Raw genomic sequence first — 25,036 nt, 5'->3', positions numbered from 1 at the left:
GATATGTCGCACTGGGTAGACGCCTGCCGGTGGCGCCTGAGTTCGGGAAAGCTTGCCTCACGCATGCGTGGGTACATCAATGCTCGCACTCTCGTAGTTTTGCCGCTTCCACGGTCGCCACACGCAGGCTGTCATGTTCGGCGGCGGAGGTGGTGGCAGTAGCTTGACGCAAAATGAACGAATAAGTGAAACGAGAGCGCGATACGAGTATGATGCTCACTTAGTCATGATAAGCTGTGGTGCTCACCGGCACGACATATGGCATGGTAACTGCCCATGTGGGTCAGCCTTATTATTTGTCGCGAGCGAGCGAGTAAATGAAAAGCGCCGCAGGGTGGCAAGTTGGGCTAGGTGGTGTACTTGCATCATGGGGAACAGCGCGAAATAACGGGGACAAAAATAAGAAAGAAGAGAACAGGACAAGCGCTACTTTCTCCTCCACTTATTGGAAAATACGTCGTAGCTACTTACACATACACAGAATTCTCCTGCCCCACGCCACGTGCCCACACCAGCCAATGACATTCGCAAGATAAAATACTATTCCTTGCGCAAGTGCCAGACCAACAAGAATATAGGGATGATGGAATCATTACGCGAGGTCTATAAGACATTTTTCAATCTTTGGGGTACAAAAAACAGATGTCCAGAAGAATCGCAAGCATACCGTTGAGCTCTACACCCTTGTAAAACTGTATTGCGTGCAACGTGTTTATTTCAACGTGTTTTTCCGAATTACATTCAGAGTAAGAGCGATAACACAGCCCAAGAGCGATAACACAGCCCATGCGCGTAAAGTGGGCGTGTCAGGTCGCGTGAAAGTATTTACGATCAACACACGCTCAAGAAGGCTCGCGTCCCTTCTCTTCGGGCTTGGCTCTAGCAGGAGCGCTTCCGCCGGCCGACTCAAGTGGCGGCCCACAAAGCGGCAAAACGACGAGGGCGTGAACACTGATGAAGCCGCGTATACGTGAATCACGCTGTCCCGAACCCAGGCGCTACCGGCACACGTCTCCCAAGTGGGGCGACGCCACCACCCCGGCGCTCCTTGTAAGCCTGTGGACAAGTGTACTACGGCGTTTTCAATGCCACAATACCGACACAGCCGTCACAGCGACGCGTCCGTTTAGACGAAGTCGCGGAGCAAAGGGGGCGAACGCGGAAGGGCACATCGAAGTAGTCCGCGGGACGCCGTTACATTAGGTCACACAAATGACCCATGCCTTCAAAACATGTAGCAAAATCTCGCGTGCTGTGTTGAATACGCTGTACTCTAGATGGAACAGGCCGTGTTTCGTGTAGAGATATGAGGGGCTGAAAAAAAAAAAAACATCGTCAGAAAAAAACTGTTTTTCGGTGGGTTTTTTTCAATTAGGATGATATTAAAAAATACAAACACAGCCTCTAATGAGAAAATTTGTAGGATGGCACCAATGTGCAGAGAGAAAGGCTTTCTGAAACCGATGCCTTGACGTGAAATCGTACGCAGATTTTAAGAGCAGAATCAGTGTTAACGGAGAAATTATTGGGCACTTAAGCCGCTTAAGTGCGTTGAATGCGAAAGCCAGTGACTATTGAAAACTTCTTCACTGTGCGTCGTGTTTGCGGTTCCGTGACGCTCACCCGTCATACCGCGCGCATCCGGATACTTCTTGTTCGTGCCTGGCACGGTACAGGGTTACGGCAGCAGTCCCAACAATTGGCTTCGGCTCTTGATGACCCGACCCCATATCCCATTCGAAACCAAATAAGTTTCTACGTATATTTGTTTACTTATTTTTTTTTTAACAGCGGCTGTAATTTAATTTCATTTGTGCAGTCAGCACCAACTCTGCGGGTGTAATGAGGCATCTAATAATTTTGCCTTCAGCAGCATGTCGAATTTAATAGATCTGTGCGGAATTTTCTTTTTTCAATTTTTATATTTTTCTGAAAAAAAAACGATCAGAAAAACCTGTTCCTTTTTCATGCCCTTTAGAATTTCATGAAAACTTACATGATGATGATGATTAGAGGCCCTCCCTTTGTATCGGGAGGTCGGTTGTCACATCTCTAGTTTCCTGACGCGGTGCTGCGGCCCTCTTTGCAACTACTTTTTGGTGCGTTGTTGCCTGTTCAGACCGCATACCGGCGTGTTTATATACTCTAGTCCAATGGCGTAGGCGTGGCCTCTGAGCGGTTTTATCGCTTGTTCAAAGCAGGTTTCTGTGTGACGTTACTTCTGGTCACCGTTTACTTTGCCCCCAACGAATCTTTCCGCTGACGTACCGATGGCTGGCCGATAGCTAAGAAGCCAATAGAAACGGATGGGGTTTCCAAGCATTCGCGATTGGCCAGTGACGCTTGGGCAACTATTTAACGCGCCGATATCTTTGACGTGAAGTTCTTGGCTATTCAGCCGAACACCGTTCGGCATAACTTCATTATGAAGATGCGGTGAAGAAATTAACCCATTTTTGTAAATAATTGAAGATGAGCCCAAAAAGAAGAAGCACTGCACACACACACACACAAAATAAAAATAACAAGAAACGGACAGGGCAGGGCTGCTGTTCTGTACATGCTGCTTTTGAGCCGTGTTTTTCTTACGCTCATCTTTGATGGTGAATTTTCACCAACTCGGCCAACTGGCAGTCCCCTTCAACATTTTCGTAAAGTTCTTTGGCAATGCATCGTTCGCTACCAATTTGCTTCCCTTTTAAGATGCGAATGAGTTGCTCACTAATTTGTATCTTTTATCGTAACGTCTTTGGACAACGTTTGGACAACGTCGTAACATCTTTGGACAACGTTCACCCGCGCTGTTTCCTGCGGCGTCGAAACAAGCAAAGGCGCCGTTGCTCTCCGCTGGGTCGCTGTCCTCGGCTGATGGGCGCAGCCCATTTTGGCGCCGTGCGGTAAACACGGCGCCGCGCCGGCGGGCGAGCCCTCGTTGCACGGCGGGCGGCAACGGGGCTGTGAACGATTGCCTGCCTGGCTGGCCGCATGCGTGTTGACGCAACGACTGTTGGTCGCTCTTTCATATACCTGACCCGTTTACCCATCCGCCGTCCCGAGTCCCTCACCGATGCTCTTCCCTTGGAGGCGCTAACAAAACGGCAGGAAGCGAAGATCAGGGTTGGGTGGGGATGGGCTGTAGTTGCACCGAGGTTTTCTCGCATGTGCATGGTAGGTTTTATGCGCGGGAAACCCACAGCAAGGTACGTTTATGTGCATTTTGTAGGCGACTTATTGGTGACGGTGAGCAAACAAGTGCAAAGTGTTGCGGGCAAGGACTAAGGGTAGGCTATCATGAACTATGAAAACGAGGGAAAATTGCAAACAAACAGATATATAGAACTTTCACGTGCACACGACGCAGGTAGCAACGAATGAAGTCCCGAGCGTCACAATAATCACCCGCAGTGAGACTTCACATTGGTGGGGTGCGGACTCTTGCCTGGAAGTCTCTCAACGCGGGCTACATAGCGATTCAATGTCCAGTTGGGAACAGGTGCCTGTTCCCAGGAAAAGAAGGCGAAATGGCCAAGCTAGGGCGATAATAATATATTGGGGGTGGTATGGCCAGATGCAGCGCTGAGGTCACGACATTTAATTCCGAGCCATTGTTAACCAGCTCATGGGAAATATAAATCGTTTCCTTTGAAATTGTGTTACTGAGAGTAACTGGCGATTATTCAACAAAATGTACTTAAGCTTGGAGGCTTCCCCAGGCGTGCTTCTTCTTTACAACAATTGTAACGAAAACGAATCCTTCTGAAGCTAATGAACTACTGCTAGCGAACTTTAACGCTGGACGAAAAAGGCAATAAAGACGAACAAAAACGCCCGTGTGTACGAGATTTCGGCCCACGTTAAAGATCCCCAGGGGGTCAAAATTAATCCGGAGCCCTCCACTACGGCGCGCCTCATCGCCTACGTTGCGTAGGCGCGTTAAACCCTACAATCAATCAATCAATCACTTAATAAAGACGAAACACACGCTAGACTTCAACTTTGTTTTATGTCAAACGCAACAAGCAGACACGCATATGTGTACATGAATGAAGAACAGATAAAAAAGAATTCGTTGGTATAAATGATACGCCGCAATATTTGCCCTCGCTCTTATGGCTACTTGCACTGAACCTCAAACAATACCAGGCCACATCACAGGGCATGCTGCTATTAGGACGCTTTAATCGACCTTATTATAGGTGTTGAAAAGTACTCCAGCGGCAGCATTATGTTAGTAGAAGTAAAGGGAAAGTCCGCGTGCGTCTACAGGACTTCTTATTGGTTGTGAATGCGAAAGCATTATTACTAATGTTCTGTCAAATGCCTCAGAAAGATGTTCTTCTGCTCCAGGTAATCAAAGGGCTTCGTCTTGTCACTTGCGACAGTTTGCTTCGCGATCCACTATTGCCTTGGAGTGGCTCCGGCCGCTGCTCCTTCCTGCCCGCATGCATTTGTGGAGTTGAAAAAGCGCATTTAGCTGCCTGTGCCCTTGAAGAAGTACAGGGGGCGATGCCTGTGCCTTCCCTGGATTGGCTGCGTTCTTCCGCTCTTTTTTATCACATGCGGCTTCTGCTGGCGTAGCGCTACCTAAGCTATGGAAGTCCCCGTGCGATTGCCTCGTTCTATGCAACGCTTCGAAGACACGCTGTGAAGAGCCGTTTTTATGAGCAGACGCCGACTCCGACGTGGACATTTCCGCTCAATGAGCAATTTATTGCTGCCTCCATGATAGTATTGGCGGGAACAGAAATAACGCTAGGAAACGTGGGCGAAGCTTCATTTGCAGTGAGCGCTACACAGGAGCGCTGCATTGGAGCGCTACACAGGAGTGGTACATTGGCGTCGTGCTCGCAGATAACGAACATAAAGGTACCATTCAAAGCCACGGTAATTATTTTGCTAACAAGGAAGATTGGGCCCGCGGGTACATCATTAAAACGATATCCAGAGACAAACCAGAACACAAGGTGAAGAAGCGCTGTGGTTTCTTTTGTTACCTTCTTCTTGTGTTCCGTCGATTTCCGCTGGTTATCTCTATAGAGGACAATCTGCCTGACAGAAACGGAGATTCTATAGGTAATGCACGTTAGAAATCGCCGGGTGGTTCAAATTATTCCGTTGATCTTCATTATGTCGTACCCAATAGCCGGTGTGTAGGACCAGTCCTTGAAACCATACGCGAATTTACTTTCTATATATGGAAAGGCAGATGAAGTAGTTGAGAAATAACGTTCCACTGAGCGCGTCAAAAAAAAAAAGATTTTAAGGAGATGGGAATGTTGTGTGTTGCGGCTATGAATCTTGAGTCTGCAAGTTTAGCAAGAATTCAAGCGTTGTAAAGGAGATGTATTATTGTGACACGTCCGTAGGTCGTTCAAGGACTAAATACATTTTTTTTGCTTTAATCACACTGCAATGAAAAGTTCGAATACCCATACACAACAACTAAAGAAAAAAATCTGATATTTAGAACGCGGAAAGACACTGCGTCGGTTTGCAACCTGCACCCTACGTGTCGAAAGCTTTTTTCTAATGCGTGTCCTGATGCACAGCCGTATACCTTTGTTTTCAGACATTACAAGGGTGAGAATATGGCGCCACCGTTTTACCGTGATTTTTTAAAAAGTACGTTTTCCGTTACTTCGGTCCAGACCCCTTCCGTTTCAGGTTGACGCTGCGTAGCACCGTTCGAAATTCGATGACCAAACATGTCCCAAAGGTAAAAACGAGAAAAATGTGCAGCAGGGTATTTTCATAAAATATAGCCGGATTGTATATCTTGCTCTGCCTGCGGTATTTTGATCTCTAGAATAATTCAAACGAATTTAGCAGTTTCGGACTGTTTGTTAGCGGGCTCGCAAAGCAGACAAAGCAATTAAACGTCACACTCGTTCGCTTAGGTGTGTGACGCAAATACAGGTTTAGACTCTGGTCGCAAAGCTTAGATTATGGGGTTTTACTCGCCTAAGGTAGACCTGGTGTACGAGGTGCGCTGTAATAGATGGCTCCGGATTAATTTTGACCACCTGGGTGTCCTTCACGTCCGTCGAAATCTCGACGCTCGGGCGTTTTCGCTTTTCGCCTCCACAGGAAAAGCAGCCATCGCGGCTCGGATCGAATCAGCGACCTCGTACTCAGCGGCACAGCGCTTTAGCCCATAAGGTACCAAGAAGTAACCCCGCAATCTTTGCGCAGCGCTGGTGGTGTTAACGCTGTCATCCGGCATTGAAAACACAACAAGAGGGGCCGCCGCAAAAATACACCATGTTTTTCGGCGCACTAAAGTCTTCCGCTTCGATTCGAGGGGAGCGCTCGACAGGCTTCGGGACTACTTCCTTCTGCGCATCGTTCCCAACGCCTCTGCACACCTCGCACCTTCACCTGAACTCCGTGGACCCGTGAAACGGAGCGTACAATAAGACCGCATTCGCAGAGCAGACGTTTTTGAAATTGAATTTGGCGCGAAGGAACGAATGAATTCTAGCACGCCGGCCGCCATCGTCCAAGAACGCCCGCAGGTGAAATGGAGCGCTGCGTGCGGGCGACCTTGAACTCCTTGGACGCTAACGGCGGAGTGCCGTGTGCATCGATCGACCGGGGAGCTGTGTCGGTCGTTCACGGGAAGCGAAAAAAAAAGGACGCCTGGGACCGGGGCGCTGTCTCCAGCAAGAGAGCCACAGCAAAAAGAGCGAGAGAGGATGCCAAGCACCCCGAGGTCGTTCGCGTTTTTTATTTATTTTTTTTTTTCCTTTTCTCCCGGGTCCGGGGGGAACTGACGATCCGTCAATGATAAAGCGCTCGCAATTTGTTTGTGCCTGCGGGAAAGAAGTTTCGTGCGGCAAAAACGAGAACGTCGGGCTTCGGAAATTCCATGTTTTTCATCGTTCGACCGATTTACGAAATGTGGTATATAAAGTTTGTCTGTGAAATCAAGCGGAACGACACACAGGTTTCCGAGACCTAGGGGGGATGCCAGAAGAGTCGTAGGAGACCTAACGTACAGAATGTATTGGTCTCGCTTCTGTGTGTGCTTAGGTCGCTTTCGGTCGATATTTCATTGTTGGTGTACTCGAAGCGAAGATACAAACCATCTATAACAAGTTCAGAAATTATTCCTATTTCCAAAAAGCCGAGGAAGACGAACAATTTGACATCTGTATTCAGACAGGCATTCACGCATTCGTCCTTGTTTTGCGCTGATTAGTTTGCATAAACGCACACACCCACCTACACAGATACACTCACGCACGCACGCGCAGACGTACGCACACTATACTTCGAGAATGTGCGATAAGTAACTTCTTTCGCCAAGCATGTTCCAGCGAACCGAAACCGCAAACAGATGTAGAATACTCCGTAACGAACGACAAGAACTACATTTTGTTACAGTGTGTTTTGGTACACGTACAATGTAACTTATTCCTTAAAAACCAACGGCATTGATACAAACGCAAGTGCGTGTAAAATAACTTTAAAAATTTGAATATCGTTCGATGACGTTGCGTAAGCACTGCGCGTAGTCGTTGCGTCACTGGTGTAGTCGTTGGTGCCGCCGCCGATGGCTTATGATATGTTTTTGTCGTTACGTTATTGTAAACTAAATGCTGCTTTAAGGCCTACTAAACGCTAAAAAGTCCGTTTATTTAAGCCGGTCGATGGAATGAAGCCACAATCAGTAGTTCAACAATTTCACTTCGGTACCTCTCAAACCCATTGGCATTGGTTTTAGGTGCATTTAGCAACCATCAATACATCGAGCTACTTCATCCCGCATAATGTGTCTCTCCTGCTAGCGTTTGAAATCGCGGCACGGGAAAAACACGAGTTAAAAGTAGGTTGGTGGCTTCAAACTATGACACTCTACGTCTACGTGAATGAAGATTCGTTGATTTTGGCGCCGCCATGTCACTTCTTGTGTGCGCCACTCACGTACACACGGCATTTTCGCATTTTAACTCCGCTATAAATTCCGTAGCCCCGGGTAAAAACTCTGGGGTCACTCGGCGCAGGGAAAACGTGCGCGTGCACGGTAGCTGAGGATTTCATTTGCCTTCTTTTTTGGCAACCAATCCGTGTTTGTATGTATTGATGCGTAGTTTCGCTGTTTTCTTGAAAATGGCTATTCCAGTATACAAGCAGTTGGCAGCGTTCCCCACGCCTCGCGAATAGCTTCCGTTTCTGTACAGTGCATACATCACACGCACGCACGCACACACGCACGCGCGCGCACACACAGTATTGGTATTTAAAGCCGGAGTGCGGACAAAGGCGTCCGTACCGTCCGCGCAGCCTCTCGTGTCGTCCGCCACGAGCCGCTGCTGCCGTTGCCGTATACATAAAAAATATCCGCGTATTGCGCTCCATTCGCTGCAAATATCATCCAAGGACGATAGTATTCGGCCGCTCCTACCACGTAAATGGCTCTTTCTTTTTTTGCCGCTCACCTCTCGCTCTAAAGCACAGGACCGGACACTTTTCTTCCTCTCGCTGGCTAAATTTCTAAAAACTGACATGCTACTAACGCGAGATTTTAATTGCGTCTGCCATGATACAGATTGCTCAGTATGTACTGCGCGGTATGACGACAGCGCTGAAATTCATTAGGACTTTTTAAGTGAGCTTGGTTTTGTGGACACTGGATGAGAAAAAAGGTCCAGCGTTCAGATTACGCATTTTCAGAGAACATGTGGCACTCGCCTGGACAGAATCGCCATCACTGCTAATAGGTTTCTTGATGTTTGCAATTATTAGTTAAAGCCCTTTTTTTCAGTTATCACGGCATGGTTTCTCCGTCTATCCGGCCACCAGAAAAAAGAAACTGGCTGGTTCCTCTGTCATAGGAATCGGCAAAACACCAAAGTGAAATGTGCAGCAAAATCTGCAGCTGAGCATGATTTGCGTGTCGCCGGCTGTCTAGTGGGTGTGTTAGCGAGCGACGTCCTGCTGGCGGGTCACTTCGGCAAACGTGTACTGGCGTCATTTCTGTGGCGGATATGACGTCAGGGAAGTTTGGGGTACCGTGGCATGAAACACGTTCCTGTTAAATTATAAATCCTGAAAACGAACCCCAAGTATAACGTACTTTTTAGTACTAAGAGTTGCTTCCCCGCAAGAAGAACCTGTGTGCAGGGGTGCACCCTTTACAGGCCGCTTGCTTTGTTGTATTGGCGTCACTTCCGTGATGGACATGACGTCAGCGAAATCTGCAACACTTTCGTGTTAAAACAAACAATAAATAACCTCTTCAACCATTTTATGTCGGAATTATAGAAGCTTAATTCTAATCTCCTTTCGGATGAAACTTTCCACGCATTGTATCTGTTTGCCTGCACGCTTCTTTAGAGAGCACTGCTTTGTCGATCATTGAAAACTAGGATCTCTTTAACCAAGAAATAAAAAACTTGGCGACGGAGGCATCGGATCGTGTGGAGTTTTTAAAGCGTCTTCACTTTGACGAACTGGGACTAATTCTGACAAGGCTGCATGAATTCGAAAGGATTGAGCTAGGGGTGTATACGTTGATCAGATCAGTACTGTGAAATGCCAGAGGAAGCAGTAAATTACAGTAAAACAGCGGGGAGCTTTACTGCGGTCCCGAAGCCAACGATTTTATGAAAGCCAACCGAAAAGACTTTATTTAGGGACGAGCGGTAATCTGCACTTGCTATAGAAATAGTGGATATTGAGCACAATGGAAATACGTTTAATAATTATTCCAGGATTCTTCAGGCATTTTATGATTATTATTCAAAACTTTTCGGCTGCAGCGCTGGAGTTGGCAATGATTTCAGGTCCTTCCTTGATCCTTTACCTAAGGTTAGAGTGGAAGAAGGGCTCTTGTTGAAGAGCAGATCACGCTAAACGAGGTAGAGGCCATTATAAAGGCACTGCAAACGAACAAATCCGCACGTCAAGGTGGCCCTGGCGCTGAATTCTATCAAACATTTTGTACGGTCCTTGCTCCTGTTTTGCTAACGGTCTTTGCAAAAGCCTACGAAATGGGTTCCCTCCGTCCTACGTTTTACGTTGCTCATACGGTACTAATGCCCAAAACCTCGAGAGAAAACCGTTTAAAACTGTCGAAAGATACCGTCCAAGGTCTCCGTGTAACGTTGATTAAAAAATGTTTCCTCAGATTTTCTCACGTAGGCTGCAGCTTGTTAATAATAGCGTAATTAGAGCATCTCAAACACGTGATATTCGGGGCCGAAGTATTTATACAAGCACACATGTTGCTCGTTCAGTGTTAGAGTGCGTTTCAGATGAAATGGGACAGATGGCAGTTTTGCAAATCGACCTTGCAAAAGCGTTTGAAAGAGTCCAAAATGTTTTTTTCGTTTTCGGTAATCAAGCGCACAGGCATTGGGAATGTTTTATTCGGGGGGATTAAGTTGTGTTATAACATTTGTACCGCAATGCTGATCACTAATAGGAAGCATTTTTGCTCCTGCTCATATTCAATCTTCCGTCGGGCAGGGATGCCTATTGTCTCCAATATTATTTGGCTTATACCTCCAACAACTATGTCTCAGAATAATTACAAAAGTTACAGGTTTATCGCTGGCACAGTGTGAGAGATACGCTGACGATATTGCCTACTTTTGCAACGACAAAAGCCTGCTTTGGGAGCGCTCAGGTTAACCAAGCAGTTCTGTGAAGCCTAAAGAATTTGGGCTCGGCATGTGGGATACTCGGCCAAGGTTTTCTGGAGGAACTACGTGAGGTTGTGAGGAACTCCAGTACCTCTTAGTTCCTCTTAGCCACATACGTAACTGGGAGTCAGCGCGTTCCACAATTAAGCGTTGGGCGCAGTCATGGATGGGGAAAGAATTATGTACAAGTGTGTAACGTTCTTCTTCTTACGAAATCACAGGGTATAAAGGCGCAAGAAAAACGCCGGAACTAGAAGAAAAAACGAGCAAGACAAACGAAGCGCCACTTCCAACGAAAATTTATTAAAGAAACAAACAGCATTTTTATGTTATCCAAACATGATGTCACGAGTGTGTTGTGGTCCGCTTATTAAGAATTTGATCTCTGTTGCTGAAAGGGCAACAGATGGCTTGCTGGTGCAATCCTCACCCGCTCTTTCGACTAAAAACGCTTCGATAATTTCCCTTAAATCTTGTCTGGTACCACCTTGGTACACACTTGCATTGCTTACAGTGGTCAGTGCCCTCCAGCTTTGTTTTTCACAGCCCAATTGTGCTCACGCGCTCGTTCATTAAAACAGCGACTGGACTCCTCGATGTAAACTTTCGAGGAACTCATTGGGAATTCATACACGACATTCTTTGTGCACTCAGTGTACTGCGTCTCGTGCTTCTTTGTGCAGAGTGGGGCCTTCTTCTTTGAAAATCTCAACAGCTTGCCAGGTGCTTTAAAAACAGTATTAACACCGTATCTCTGCGCTACCTTCTTTATGCCATGTGACACATGATGCGAGTAAGGAATGACGTTGTAGTGTCCGCGTTCTTCTTGTGCCTTTAAACCCTGTGATCATGTCGAACCAAGTGGCCCACATCAAGCTGTCGCTATTCTTTTTGCAAAGCTTGCGTATGTCCTGCAAGCCCTCCACTCTGCTAGGAATGGAGTGCAAACCCTGCATGGGGTTCTTGCTACCATTGTATGGGGTTGACGTTTTGAGCCCGTGCGCAGAGATAACCTATTTATTTCCCTAGAATCTGGAGGTCTCGGAGTCATACACATTTTTGTACACCAGCTGGTTCCCTGGTTTCTGTTCTTTAGAAATCTGAAACACCCTTTCCTAAGGGTAGTTCTTCAACGTCGATTGGGTGCGCATTTGCCGTACTTATTTGCTCCTGCAGGAGCAATGGTGGCAGGGCCCCCTATGAATTTCTTAAAGAAGTAGCATATATTTCAATTTTTTGAAAGTACGTTGCTCACTGCAATACTTGTTGGACCTCTCCAGGAAGCAGATGACCCGTGTATTACTGCAAAATTTGTTTCCTGTACCTATGTATCGGCAGTCATACTTGAATAACACTGTTTTTTACGTGTCAGAGGAATGTTCGTTCAGCCGGCAGCTGAGACATTATTTCTTAAATTGCATACGTGGACTCTTCCTGTTGAAATGTAGCTACATTCAAAGGGGTTTTTTTTGTAGCATGGTCTATGAACTGTCGATTGTGTGATCAACCTGAAACTGTGGACCATTGTTTTGTGACGTGTAGAGACGCATTTGTGTTCTGTGACATTATACAATGGACACTAAAGAATGACATGGAAATCAGCCCGCGTGTTAGCCTATTTCTACCCGTGGATGATGATGATTGTAGGGTTTAACGCGCCGACGCAACGCAGGCGATGAGGCGTGCCTTAGTGGAGTGGTCCGGATTAATTTTGACCACCTGGGGATCTTTAACGTGTGCCGAAATCTCGAACACACGGGCGTTTTTGCTTTTCGCCTTTCTACCCGTGGACAGACCGTGTAATTCAGTATGATCTCTTCTTTGGGGTTGTTTAGTTTGTGAAGTGCTGCATGATCGATCGTCATGTGGGCCCTTCTCGTTCACCGAGATCGCTTTTTTGGGGGGCTATGTGCGTGGGTGCGAACTCTGTATGCTGCGCAAAACGAGCCCCCGGAATGGCGTACCTTCTTGATGCATGTGTGTGCCTTCCGGCCTTTCAGTTCGAAATTTGACTGCTCCCCCTTCGTCAGCTGTGAATGTGTTTAATTTCTTATATAGAGTGCGCCCTGTACGCGCTAGCAATTCCTATGATTACCATTTATGAAAGAAAAAGGCGATGACAGCTTAATCATCCCTAAAAACTCAGCGGCAGTGATATTCAGCTTCTTGGGCGACTGAAAACTTAATTGCAGTTTTCCATTCAGTAAAGAAAGAATCATTTCCCAGTCGGATAGACGCCGTTTTAATAACGGGAGGAGCCCATGTTCTATTCGTACCACAGGAAGCGTTTTCTTTCTTTCCGACTGGCTGCGCGTGTTATTAGCGTCAGGTACACTGGCCGAGGTTGAGCAGTTTCGCGTGGACCTTGATGGGCCGTGCTGCGAAAGAGCGGGAAGCATTGGACTGGATGGGATTAGATTATATTGCAGCATCTCCCGTGGTAGTGTGAACTTCCCGCCAGGTACATAGTGGTGTACCTTCCCGTTTGTCCGTTAGGCGGTGCTCGAAAGCAAGGAAGAGGACGAGGAGTGCGCGCCGAACGAAGGAAAAGAGGAAGAAGACCGTGGAACGGTTGAGGCTAGCCAGAGCTCGTTTCTTGTGGGCACAAGTTCGCCTTGTCTAATAAACCCAGTTTGCCTTTTTTTATTGTAACCATCGTTACAAAAGTGGTGGAGGAGCTGGGTACATGATACCCCAATCATCCAGGCCTGTCCACGTCGAAGTGTCGCCCGTACACCAGCGGACCAGCCGTCGCCTACTCGGATTGCCGGCGGAGTGCGGCCTTCTACCTGATCGGGCAACCAAGAAGATTGTAGGCAACACCGCCACTGTGAACACGAACATGACTGACGCCCCTCTCCAGTACGTGGTGCAACAGCCGCGTACACCAAAAGTCTTCTACGGCGAGCCTTATGAAGACGTGGAAGACTGGCTGGACCACTTCGAACGGGTCGCCACGTTCAACGGCTGGGACAATAACCATAAGCGGCGACAGGTATACTACTCTCTTGAGGAAGGTGCGCGAACGTGGTTTGAAAACCATGAATCCACACTTTCGTCGTGGGAGGAGTTTCGTCAGCGCTTACTAGCCACTTTCATGAGCAGCGACCGCAAAGAAAAGGCCGAGGCTGCCCTTCAAGCACGAAATCAGCGCCAGAACGAGAGTGTTACCATGTACACCGAGGATATGGTCCGTCTTTGTAGGCGCGCAGATCCCGCCATGACGGACGAGAAGAAGGTACGGCACCTCATGCGTGGCGTCAAGCAGGACATCTTCGCCGGGCTGATGCGCAATCCCCCAAGAACGGTTGCCGAATTCGTCAGTGAGGCAACGACAATTGAAGGCGCGCTTCAGCGTAGAGCGAAGCGGTACTGCCAAACCGAAGCCATGGTCTCCAATGCAAGCTGCATGACAGGGTTGGAGAACTGCCTCGATTTGCGGGAACTGGTGAGGAAAATCGTGCGAGAGGAGCTCCAGGCATTCCGCCAGCAGCAGTCTTCAGCACCGACGGTGTCTATCGCCGAAATGATACGCGAAGAAGTCCGGCAAGCGGTGGGTATCCCTGAGCCAACAGAGGAGCCACAGCTGGAGGAACCAAAATTCTCATACGCAGCTGCTCTTCAGCAATACCACCACCGCTCGCCGCCGACCGTCGCCACCCCTGCGCCGACACCACCGCTCAACCCCAGGCCTCGCAGAAGCCTGCCGTATCCACCGGAAACACAACCTCGGAAAAGTGATCTGTGGCGCACTCCTGACCGCAGACCACTCTGTTTCCACTGTGGAGAAGAAGGGCATGTCTACCGCGCATGCCCCTATCGCCGTATCGGCTTGCGAGGATTTGCGCCAAATGCTCCGCGTCCGAGGAATGGTGAGCGCCCGCAAGAGATTGAATACTACCTCGCCGACCGCCGAAACGTTTTCGCACCACGACGCCCAGAGTCCCGTTCGCCATCGCCCATGCAACGCCGATCCTCGAGTCCACGCTTCGCCCCCAGTTCTTCTGACCGTCCATCGCGCAGCTTTGAAATCCGGGGAAACTGAACTCAGCGGCCCCGGGAGGTGAGGCCGCTGGCGTCGACTTTTACGAAGAACCTCCACTGCGACGACGACGAGTAGGGCGAGAGGCAAGCGACCAGGCGGAGACGGGGAGCTGTACCACCCAACATGTAGCGTGCGATGTCTTGGTGGAAATCGATGGGCGCGAGATGACGGCGCTGGCGGACACTGGGGCGGACCATTCCGTCATAAGTAAGTCTTTCGCCACCACACTGAAGAAGGTGCTGACGCCTTGGACTGGCCTCCAGATTCGCACAGCCGGAGGTCATCTGATTAGTCCTGTGGGTATGTGCACTGCTCGAATTAAAATCAAAGGGTTCACGTACATCGGCACCTTCGTCGTCCTACCCGAATGCTCAAAAGACTTAATCCTTGGGATGGACTTTTTACAAGCAAATGGTGCAGTTATTGACCTGCAGAAATCGACGATTAGATTTTCCACGGAGCGAGCCATCGAAAAAAAACATTGAACACCGACGCGACACGGCTCTGCGCCTCATCGACGAAGACGGCGTCACACTTCCCGCTCGCACAAGTGTATTCGTCAACGTCATGAACGATACATTTCAGGACTACGAAGGGATAGCCGAAGGCAACATGCGGTTACTTCTGGACAAAGGTATCTGCATCGCGAGAGGATTTGTAAAGCTCGAAAATGGGTGCACGCCCGTCTTGCTTACAAATTTTTCCAACGAGCGCCGACATCTCGCGAAAGATACCGCCATTGCATTCATCGAAGAGGTCGCCGACGTAACGCATCTGACCACACTAGGCACGACAGCGGCAGATTCTCATACGCAGGGCGTCATTCCGCCTGTCGAAGTTAACAAGAACCTTTCCGCCACACAGAAGGAGGCTTTAGTGAGTCTCGTGCAGGAATTTTCTGACTGCTTCGCCACGACGTCCAAAGTCCGCCAGACTCATGTGACGAAGCACCGCATCCTAACAGACGAATCCGCCCGACCTGTTCGCCAGCACCCTTACAGAGTGTCTCCGAAGGAGCGTGAAGCAATAAAACAGCAAGTCAATGAAATGCTAAGCGATGATGTCATCCAGCCTTCGAAGAGCGCATGGGCCTCTCCCGTCGTACTTGTGCGAAAAAAAGACAACACGCTTCGCTTCTGCGTTGACTACCGCCGATTAAACAGTATGACCAAACGCATTGTTTATCCGCTCCCAAGGATTGACGACACGTTGGACCGGTTGCGCGATGCCAAATTCTTCTCGTCCCTAGATCTGAAATCGGGATATTGGCAGATCGAAGTCGACGAGCGCGACCGCGAAAAGACGGCATTCGTGACACCAGACGGTCTCTACGAATTCAAGGTTCTACCCTTCGGCCTATGCTCTGCGCCGGCTACATTCCAGCGCATGATGGATACTGTCCTCGCTGGGCTGAAATGGCAGACCTGTCTTGTGTACCTGGACGACGTGGTCGTTTTCTCCAGTTCATTTGACGAGCACTTGTCACGGCTCAGAAGTGTCCTGGAGGCTATTCGCTCTGCAGATTTGACCATCAAGCCAGAAAAGTGTCATCTGGGGTTTGAAGAGCTCAAATTTCTTGGGCATATTGTAAGTGCTGCTGGGGTTAGTCCGGATCCCGAGAAAACGACTGCCGTCGCGTCATTTCCACGCCCAAACGACAAGAAGGCTGTGCGACGCTTTCTGGGCCTCTGTGCCTATTACAGACGATTTGTAGAGGGATTTTCAAATATCGCCGAGCCACTGACCCGACTTATGAAAGAAGATGTGCCGTTCTCCTGGGGCAACGACCAACAACAGGCCTTCGAAACATTGCGTAGACGCCTACAAAGTGCTCCAGTTTTAGCCCACTTCGATGACGCCGCCGACACGGAAATCCGCACGGATGCCAGCAATGTGGGAATTGGCGCTATTCTTGTACAGTGGCAAGCTGGGGTGGAAAAGGTTGTAGCTTACGCTAGTCGCACCCTTTCCAAAGCGGAAAGGAATTATTCAGCGACAGAGAAAGAATGCCTTGCTGTCATCTGGGCCATCAGCAAATTCCGTCCATACCTGTATGGTAGGCCATTCAGAGCGGTCAGCGACCACCATGCCCTCTGCTGGCTCGCGAACCTCAAGGACCCTTCTGGACGGCTTGCTCGATGGAGTTTAAGGCTACAAGAGTACGACGTTACGGTCGTGTACAAGTCGGGCAGCAAGCACAGTGATGCTGATTGTCTGTCCCGGGCACCGATTTCCACCGTTTCCCCTGAAGCCGAGGAGGAGGACTTCCCCTTTGTCGGGATGATCCAAGCTGCAGATATGGCTGCCCGCCAACTGGCCGACGTGGAGCTCAGACCACTCATTGAATACCTGCGGGATAAAAACGCTGGGCCTCCCCATGCTTTTCTTAGAGGCATCAACTCGTTCTGCCAGCGCGACAACGTACTTTACAAGCGAAATTACGATCAGAGTAAAGAGAAATTTCTTCTTGTCGTACCGGCAGAATTACGCACGGAAATTTTACAAGCATGCCATGACGAGCCTGCAGCTGGGCATCTAGGGGTCACTCGCACATTCGCAAGAATACATAAGAAGTATTACTGGCCAAACCTCTTAGCCTCGGTGCAACAGTACGTGAAGACCTGTCGGGACTGCCAGCGCCGGAAGACGCCACCCGTAAAACCTGCAGGGCTACTTCACCCACTAGACCCTCCTGACGCACCGTTTAAGCAAATCGGCATGGATCTACTGGGCCCCTTCCCCAAGTCAGCCTCAGGGAACAAGTGGATCATTGTGGCAACGGATTACTTAACCCGATATGCAGAGACGCACGCTCTTCCTCGGGGAACCGCTGCCGAGGTAGCGAAGTTCTTTCTTCACAAACTTGTCCTCAGACATGGAGCGCCCGCTGTAGTACTGACTGACCGGGGGACGGCTTTCACATCTGACTTAATGCGTGAAGTACTGCGCTTGACGCACAGTACTCACCGCAAGACTACTGCTTACCACCCCCAAACAAACGGCCTCACGGAAAGACTTAATAGAACCTTGGCTGACATGTTGTCTATGTACATCGACCTCAACCACAAGACATGGGACGAAATTCTCCCTTATGCCACTTTCGCTTATAATACAGCCATGCAGGAAACCACCAGGTTCACACCATTTGAGCTTGTTTTTGGCCGCCCAGTGACGACAACCCTCGACGCAATGCTCCCTGTGGATAACGACGTGGTAGCCGGCTCTGATGTTGACGAATTCACGCAAACCGCTGAAGAAGCTCGTCAGCTTGCAAGATTTCGCATCCGCAGGCGACAAGAAATCGACGCCCGGCAATATAACCTGAGACGACGGAATGTGGACTATCGTCCCGGCGACCTTGTTTGGGTATGGACGCCTATCCGCCGCCGTGGACTGTCGGAGAAGCTGCTTCGCCGCTACTTCGGTCCCTACAAGGTTATCCGACGTATCTCCGATCTGAACTACGAGGTGTTACCTGAGAGCAACTCCAACGTTTCTTCTCGACGTCGACCGAGCTCTGAAGTTGTGCATGTGGTGCGCCTAAAGCCATATTACGAGCGGCCATTGGACTCCCCAGTTTGACCTACTGTGCTTCTACTTTTTTTCCCCCGGTTACCGCTGCCCTCTTGCTGCCTTGTGTTTCGTCTGATTGTTATTTTGTTTTGCGTATTCCTTTCTTTTCGTTGCCCCTTCGCGTACGCGTTCTAGTGGCATCGGGTCGATGCCACCCCGGAGGGGGGAGCAATGCAGCATCTCCCGTGGTAGTGTGAACTTCCCGCCAGGTACATAGTGGTGTACCTTCCCGTTTGTCCGTTAGGCGGTGCTCGAAAGCAAGGAAGAGGACGAGGAGTGCGCGCCGAACGAAGGAAAACAGGAAGAAGACCGTGGAACGGTTGAGGCTAGCCAGAGCTCGTTTCTTGTGGGCACAAGTTCGCCTTGTCTAATAAACCCAGTTTGCCTTTTTTTATTGTAACCATCGTTACAATATTGGATTGAATTGGATTAAATTGGATTAGAAATCCAATGCAACAGGAGTACGGGTGTATACAGAATTGGATGTGCACGTTCGCCGCTGTGCGCATTCCACCCGAGTGACGTCATAGCCGCGGCAGACGCACTGGCGCCGGCGCATTCCCAGCTGTGCGCCTCCGTTGCGCAGTAGCCAAGTCGGTGCTGCGCCGGAGCCGCTTGATAGCTGTTTCGCGTGGCCCCTGGAGAACTGTGCTGCGCATGCCTGAGGAGCAGTGACTGGACTGGACCGGACTGGATTGGATTAGATTGAATTGCTGAACCTTAGCTCACGCTACGTATACCCTGGCATAGCCGAGCTAAGCCACTGCTAATTTTTGTTTCCCACCGCTGCTAATACCGTACCCTTCGGGTCTTTGAAGTGGCCCAGTGATTGGGTTGCCGGTTTCACGGCGTAAAGGCCCCGGGTCCAATTTCCGGGACCTCCCTAACCACTTTTTTTCTTGGGGCTTCGCGATTTTTTCGTGGGACGGAGCATTTGCGTCGGCATACACAGCTGTGCTGTTCAAAGGGGAGTGCCTATGGACCACCGCCAAAGACACGACAGGCCAGTGAAAGTACTCCAACAAAACATTTTTGACGGAAATTGTCTGCGCGAGAGTGCGTGTCTTTCTTTCGCTCTAGCAGCGCTCCTTAATTTCTGTTACTCTTACCAAAACAGTAAAGGGAAAACACGCCCCTGAACCACCATTCTCAAAAATATTCCGTGTTCTGCACTGTCGGCATCAATTCCGTTCTGCGAAGAAATAATCGTGTGCTGTAATTTTTCGCCGGCGCTAATAAGATACTTCGAAATCAACCATCTTCGGTGCCTAGTATTTCGAAGACACGCTGGTTGACACTCGGCTCTTCGTCGCAAAACAGCCCCCTCGTCCTGGCCACACGAGAGATAATTTGTCCGTACGCATGTAACGCATCGTGACAGATCATTGTACGAAGCGCAGCTCACCACCGCTTCCTTTCGCAAAAAGAGGGATTTGTAGCTCCCGTAATAAGGTACAAAACCATAATCGAGACTCTTAGTTCGGCGTTTCTATGCTCCGGGTAGCCCCGTTAAGCTGCAGAGGAGCGCCAAGCGATTTTAAGTGCGAATGCACTTCTTAAGCGAGCCTGAAGCGTCCGCCGCCGTCCGCATTCCGCCGCCGTCCGCATAGCAACAGCTGCGGGTGCGCGCGCTCCTCGTCTTCCTTGGCAACGGGGGGAGATGGGCGCGCGCTGCCTGGCCGCTGACATGGCACATACCCACGTGGGGGATTGGCCAGGAATCTCCTCGTCTTCCTTGGCAACGGGGGGAGATGGGCGCGCGCTGCCTGGCCGCTGACATAGCACATACCCACGTGGGGGATTGGCCAGGAATCGGGCGTGAGAAGGGCTAATGCACCCGCTTAAAGGAGTACTGACACGAAATTTCAAAGCTGAGATCCGCTCTAGCAATCAAGTACAACGACAACACAAATAGGTTGCAAAAGGGTGAACTGAAGGGCTTGTTGGTACATCATATCGTTTGAAAACAGCGCGGAAGACGGGACGCTTGTGTCGTCTTCGCTTGTGTCGTCTATTACTTGCTGCGTCCCGTCTTCCGCGCTGTTTTCAAAAGAACAAATAGGTGTCTGTGCATGGCACATACCCACGTGGGGGATTGGCCAGGAATCGGGCGTGAGAAGGGCTAATGCACCCGCTTAAAGGAGTACTGACACGAAATTTCAAAGCTGAGATACGCTCTAGCAATCAAGTACAACGACAACACAAATAGGTGTCTGTGAATAAATGCATCTTTCTTTCTTTGTAGTTGTGTGTGTGTGTGTGTGATCTCTCTTTCGCGAACATTACAGAACCGCGCAAATTCAACTCCTGCATTCGCACTTTCACATTCTTCCTCTCGGGTAAATGCGGGGAATTTTTTTTTTTCGTTTTAGTTGCCCGTAATGCGCATAATGCGCAGCGCAACCGACCTTTCGGACTAGCAGCACCGTCTGGCGTAATGAAACAGAACCGAAAACTATTTCGCCACTTTAACAAAGTAAGACCGGTACATATAGCTCATAATTGTTTATTACAACGAAGCTGTTAGCCTCTAGTTGGTCGGACAATTTCGCGTCGTAAACAAAAAACACTGGCAGAACGCAGCAGTGGTCGCCTAAGACGCCGAAGGCCCGCATCGGGGTAATCAGGCATACAGCATAAAACTCAGTACTCGTTTAAAAATCTCACAACAAGTGAAACCGCAATATAAATGATAAGGCGCCTGGGAACAATGCGACCCCCCCCCCCCCCATACACACAACCTATGTGTTCCTGGTAAACATTATATTTGCGGTTATCTTTGAAGGCTAGGCAGGACTAGTGTCACTAAATAGAGCAGTTCTCGCCAAGACGCCGAACGCAGGAGATAAGCCCGCCTAGACGACGAGAAATGTTTCATACCTTTGCCCCATCAGCATAGTGGTTTACAACAGGTTCGCTAAACTTACACTTTCGCTGGGCGGGATGGCAACCATTTCTTAAGTATTGACTCGTGCAAACGCATTGTGTTATTGGTCAATGATAATGGTTGAAAAACAAGTTTGGATTTCATGATAGGCACGCAATAGCCAACAAAGTTGCGTTCTGGATCCAATCGAGTCCTTTTCGACGGCAACGATCCAACACTTCGCCCCACGCGTCCAGGTTTTCAATTGGGTTCGCGGTCACCACTTCTCGCAGCAAGCACAGGCCCTCATCGATGAAGAAACGTTTTTGCGTTGTGAACGTCAAACAAGAGTCTGAAGCCGCGGCGCTTGTCGCAGGCGTGGTGTCTGTGGTGGCAGCCATTTAGAATAAGCAAAGTCGACGCACGCGCGCGTGAGGGCGCCCGCATCGCCCCGCCGCCCTAGCGGAGAGGGCCGCGATGGTCCGCTCAGACTGCGCTTAGCGGAGCGTGTTTCCCGCTCCGCTGGCTCGCTTTCGGCTAAGCGCACAGCTAATGCGCATTCGCACTCCCGCTCCGCTTAGCTGCTGCGTGCAGCGTAAAAACGCAAACTTGAAAATGTGATCGAGAGACTCCAGACTGCCTTGCGGCGTCACACTCCGTCACCTCTCCGCCTTCCCAACCCTTACGCACTTCCCTCCCCTCTCCCGGCTCACATGATAAATACAATGAAAGTATGCTCAAGACGATTCAATACTCCTGTGTTCGCAGTGTTTGCACGCCCTGTATGGGGTTATTTTTTTCCTGTTGTGCTTGGGGCAGTTCAGGCGACTTGTTTTCTTCTGGGGCTTTCTTCTGCCTCACTTCTCATCGACACCGTTTGTGAAGAGCCGTTCTTTTTCCTTTATTATTGCACAAAGCAGTGTATTTTGCATCTTTACGAACAGAACGCTGAGAATCTTGATTATGTGCACACACTCTTCCTTAATTATGTCAGGTTTTTTTGTGCGCCTAAGAATGTATACATGCATGGACCATGCCAGCAGTTTTAATAGTTTGAAACAGTCCTGGCTATGTTGTTATTTTTTTGTGCGCAAGGTTTTGTTTACCTGGTTTTTCGGTGGTATCATGAAGTGACAGACAGACAGACAGACAGACAGACAGACAGACAGACAGACAGACAGACAGACAGACAGACAGACAGACAGACACCTCAGCAAAGTTTGGGCAACGCAAGAACTTAAGGCCTCCAAATAAGATAACCCTTAACACATTTTGTTCTCGTCACCGTCGAGCCGACTGGGATAGCCATTGCGTGATAATTCTAATACAGAAATGTTGCAAACTCAGCCCACTTGAAAAGCCCGCCGCCGCACGCCTCGTGCAGCCGCTGCACGGAACTAAGTTGCTTGCTCTCTTCGCAAGCCCGTCTCCTGCTTTCGTACCTTATACAGGCGGCCCTGGTCCCCTCCACAATGGGACCGTAGGGCGCTTTGTGGGAGGGCCCCGTAACCATCGCCTTGCTTTGTTTGTTGAGCGATCGGGGGAGTGTCATAAATCACGGGTGTCCCCTGCATCGTCTGCGAGGCCCCAGCTTTCCCCTTGTGTGCGGATACAAAGACACTGACTGCCCCCCTGGCTTTTGTGCCTGCCGCAAGTGCAATTGGGGAGGGTCGTTGCGGTTGTTCTGGGAAAACAACTTATGCCATGTCTTTTAAGGGAAGCAGCAGACGACTTCAGCCGCTTGTATGTAACGTGATTTTGAGGGGGAAAAAGGTGAAAAGCTGCCGGGGAAGTGACACAGCTTGGAACACTTATTTGGTCTTTATAGGGCTGTTATGGGATGTTCTCCGATGATTTCTTGCAGGAATTTCGTTATGAGTGTTTTTGCAGACCCATACAGCGCCAACCTGCATGGCGCTGGGTTCTGGCCAAATTGCGTGTGTCTGTCGGGTCGCGTCGGGAAAAAATCGCACGCACGGGCCCGAAAGCTAGTGTAAAATGGCCTGAAGCTCTCAATATAACGTAGGCACCTGAAAAAAAATATGCTGAAATGGGCCGCTAAGACGACTCTAGCAGTACGCCGACTGTAATTTGCATGTCATAATTAGTAGATTCACAGCGAAGTTGTAAGCATTACAGATTTCCCGTGTACTGTCAATACATAGCCGTATGCGGAAAAAGTATGGTTCCACAAGGCAGCTGTAACCCTCGCTAAATTAAAACTGTCCCGAAACAAGTTACGATCAGTGTATGGTTCGACTCCTGTATCATTGCGTCGCGTTTCATTTAGTTGCCACGATTGGTTAGTTCACAGCTAAGCTGCAAGCTTTAAAGAATTCCTACCTGGTGTCAATGCATGGGTGTCCGTGTACTGAGGGAGTATTGTTGCAGAAAACGGCTTTTAGTGCAGAAAACGGCTTTATGTATGAGCCAGTTATGCCTACGTGTCTTTCATGGATCATTTTAATAAATCGCAATCCATAACCCAGTACGCTGGTCTTCCATCTTCAAATTAGTGGAGGAGCTCTAATTTTCTTGACCGGGTCTAGATGTAGCTTGCGGTGAGGGTGGAGGAAAATTATAGCATTTCGACCACAGTAGTATAAGTAACACGTGCGGTGAGATCAAAATTCTGACCGCGTGCTCGTGTGCGGCCCCCCAAAAATGCTGAAATTGGCCGCTAAGACGACTCTATCACAACGCCGATTGTAATTTACATGTCATAATTAGTAAAATCACAGTGAATTTGTAGGCCTTACAGATTTCTCATCTACTGTCAATACATAGCCGCATGCGAAAAGGTATGGTTGCACAAGGCGGCTGTAACTCTTCCTTCATTAAAACTATCAACTCGGCGGATGATTTAAATCTTGCTTCTCGCATCATTTTTTGCTAGAGGGCAGACAGAATTCCGAACTCGCTCCGAGAAATGTTAGCCTGTAAGAAGCAACATTTTTTTTTCGGCAATATATGTGTCTCACAAGAGAAACCATTTCGGTATGCTCATGTTACCCTTTGGCAGAGTTATGACACGATTGAAGCTATCATTAATCGTCATAAGGCCGACCATTTTTTAACACTGCTTTCATCCGAATGTAGTGCAAGAACAAAGGCCCAGAACGGAAATGAAACGCATAGAAGAGCACTTAAAACGAACACCTAGACCACGTGCATTGTTGTATGTTTAGAGAATTAGAGAAGTGCTGGCACGAAATTGCAATGCTTAGATAGCTATGCAATAACCTTCGCCTGTTCATGCAGATACCTCTCGGTACATTTAAACCGTAAGCTTTTAGTACAACATAGTTTAAACCAGTTTTAATTTTTATACGCTCGAGAAAGCTCGGAACGGACACCACTTCGAGATCAGCTTTGCATGACGCGTGCAGTGCTTTGCCAAAAACCGCCAACATCAGGCCTTCTGTAAAATAGCCAGTAGACATGGTATTCCGACCTCCGATTTATAACTCACTTCACAGTTCTAAGACTGACGGGGTACTGCCCCTGCCGTGGTTGCACGCATGGTTGCATGCTGAATTGAAGGGTCCTGTCAATATCATCGTGATCCGTTTTCCTTCGAATCGTTGCCTTTTTTCTCGCTTCTAGGATGCAAAGCCCTGCACAATTCTATTTGTTATGCCTCCATGTAGTGTTAACTTCCGGCAGTTGTAAAGTCGACTTTTACCACTGGTGAAGTACCGTCAAACTTATACAGTAGAATCTCGTTGATACGAATACGTTTTTTTTTCATTCCCGGCTGACGTCCGTTAGAAACAATGCATTTCTGTGCGTTTAATAAGATCACATTTTTTCCGACAATTGGATACTACCGTCGTGGAAGTAAATCTCGACCGAGATTTCCAAGCGTCATACGGTTAGTCTTCGCTAACCAGCTGAAACCGC

The 25,036-nt window shown here is 49.0% G+C and overlaps 2 protein-coding genes across 3 annotated transcripts in view; both read left to right on the top strand.

Annotated features, from left to right (window-relative positions):
- Positions 1-25,036, top strand: part of Asator (tau-tubulin kinase asator) — a 237,581-nt gene that overhangs the window by 111,545 nt on the left and 101,000 nt on the right. The gene's annotated exons all lie outside the window — the stretch shown is intronic.
- On the top strand, positions 13,336-15,114 carry LOC144164168 (uncharacterized). The gene has a single exon (XM_077694685.1). The coding sequence runs from the start codon at positions 13,336-13,338 to the stop codon at positions 14,692-14,694; it is 1,359 nt and encodes a 452-aa protein (XP_077550811.1). The 3' UTR covers positions 14,695-15,114.

The sequence above is a fragment of the Haemaphysalis longicornis genome, unplaced genomic scaffold, assembly GCF_048455015.1.
Source record: "Haemaphysalis longicornis isolate Haplotype H1 unplaced genomic scaffold, Haemaphysalis longicornis Haplotype H1 scaffold_13, whole genome shotgun sequence".
NCBI lineage: Eukaryota > Metazoa > Arthropoda > Arachnida > Ixodida > Ixodidae > Haemaphysalis > Haemaphysalis longicornis.
The sequence above is the reverse complement of the archived record's forward strand: the minus strand, read 5'-3'. Positions and strand labels throughout refer to the sequence as shown.

What these genes read in the sequence shown, in the direction of transcription:
- LOC144164168 (XM_077694685.1), top strand. Translation starts at nt 13,336, where the DNA reads ATGATACCCCAATCATCCAGGCCTGTCCACGTCGAAGTGTCGCCCGTA.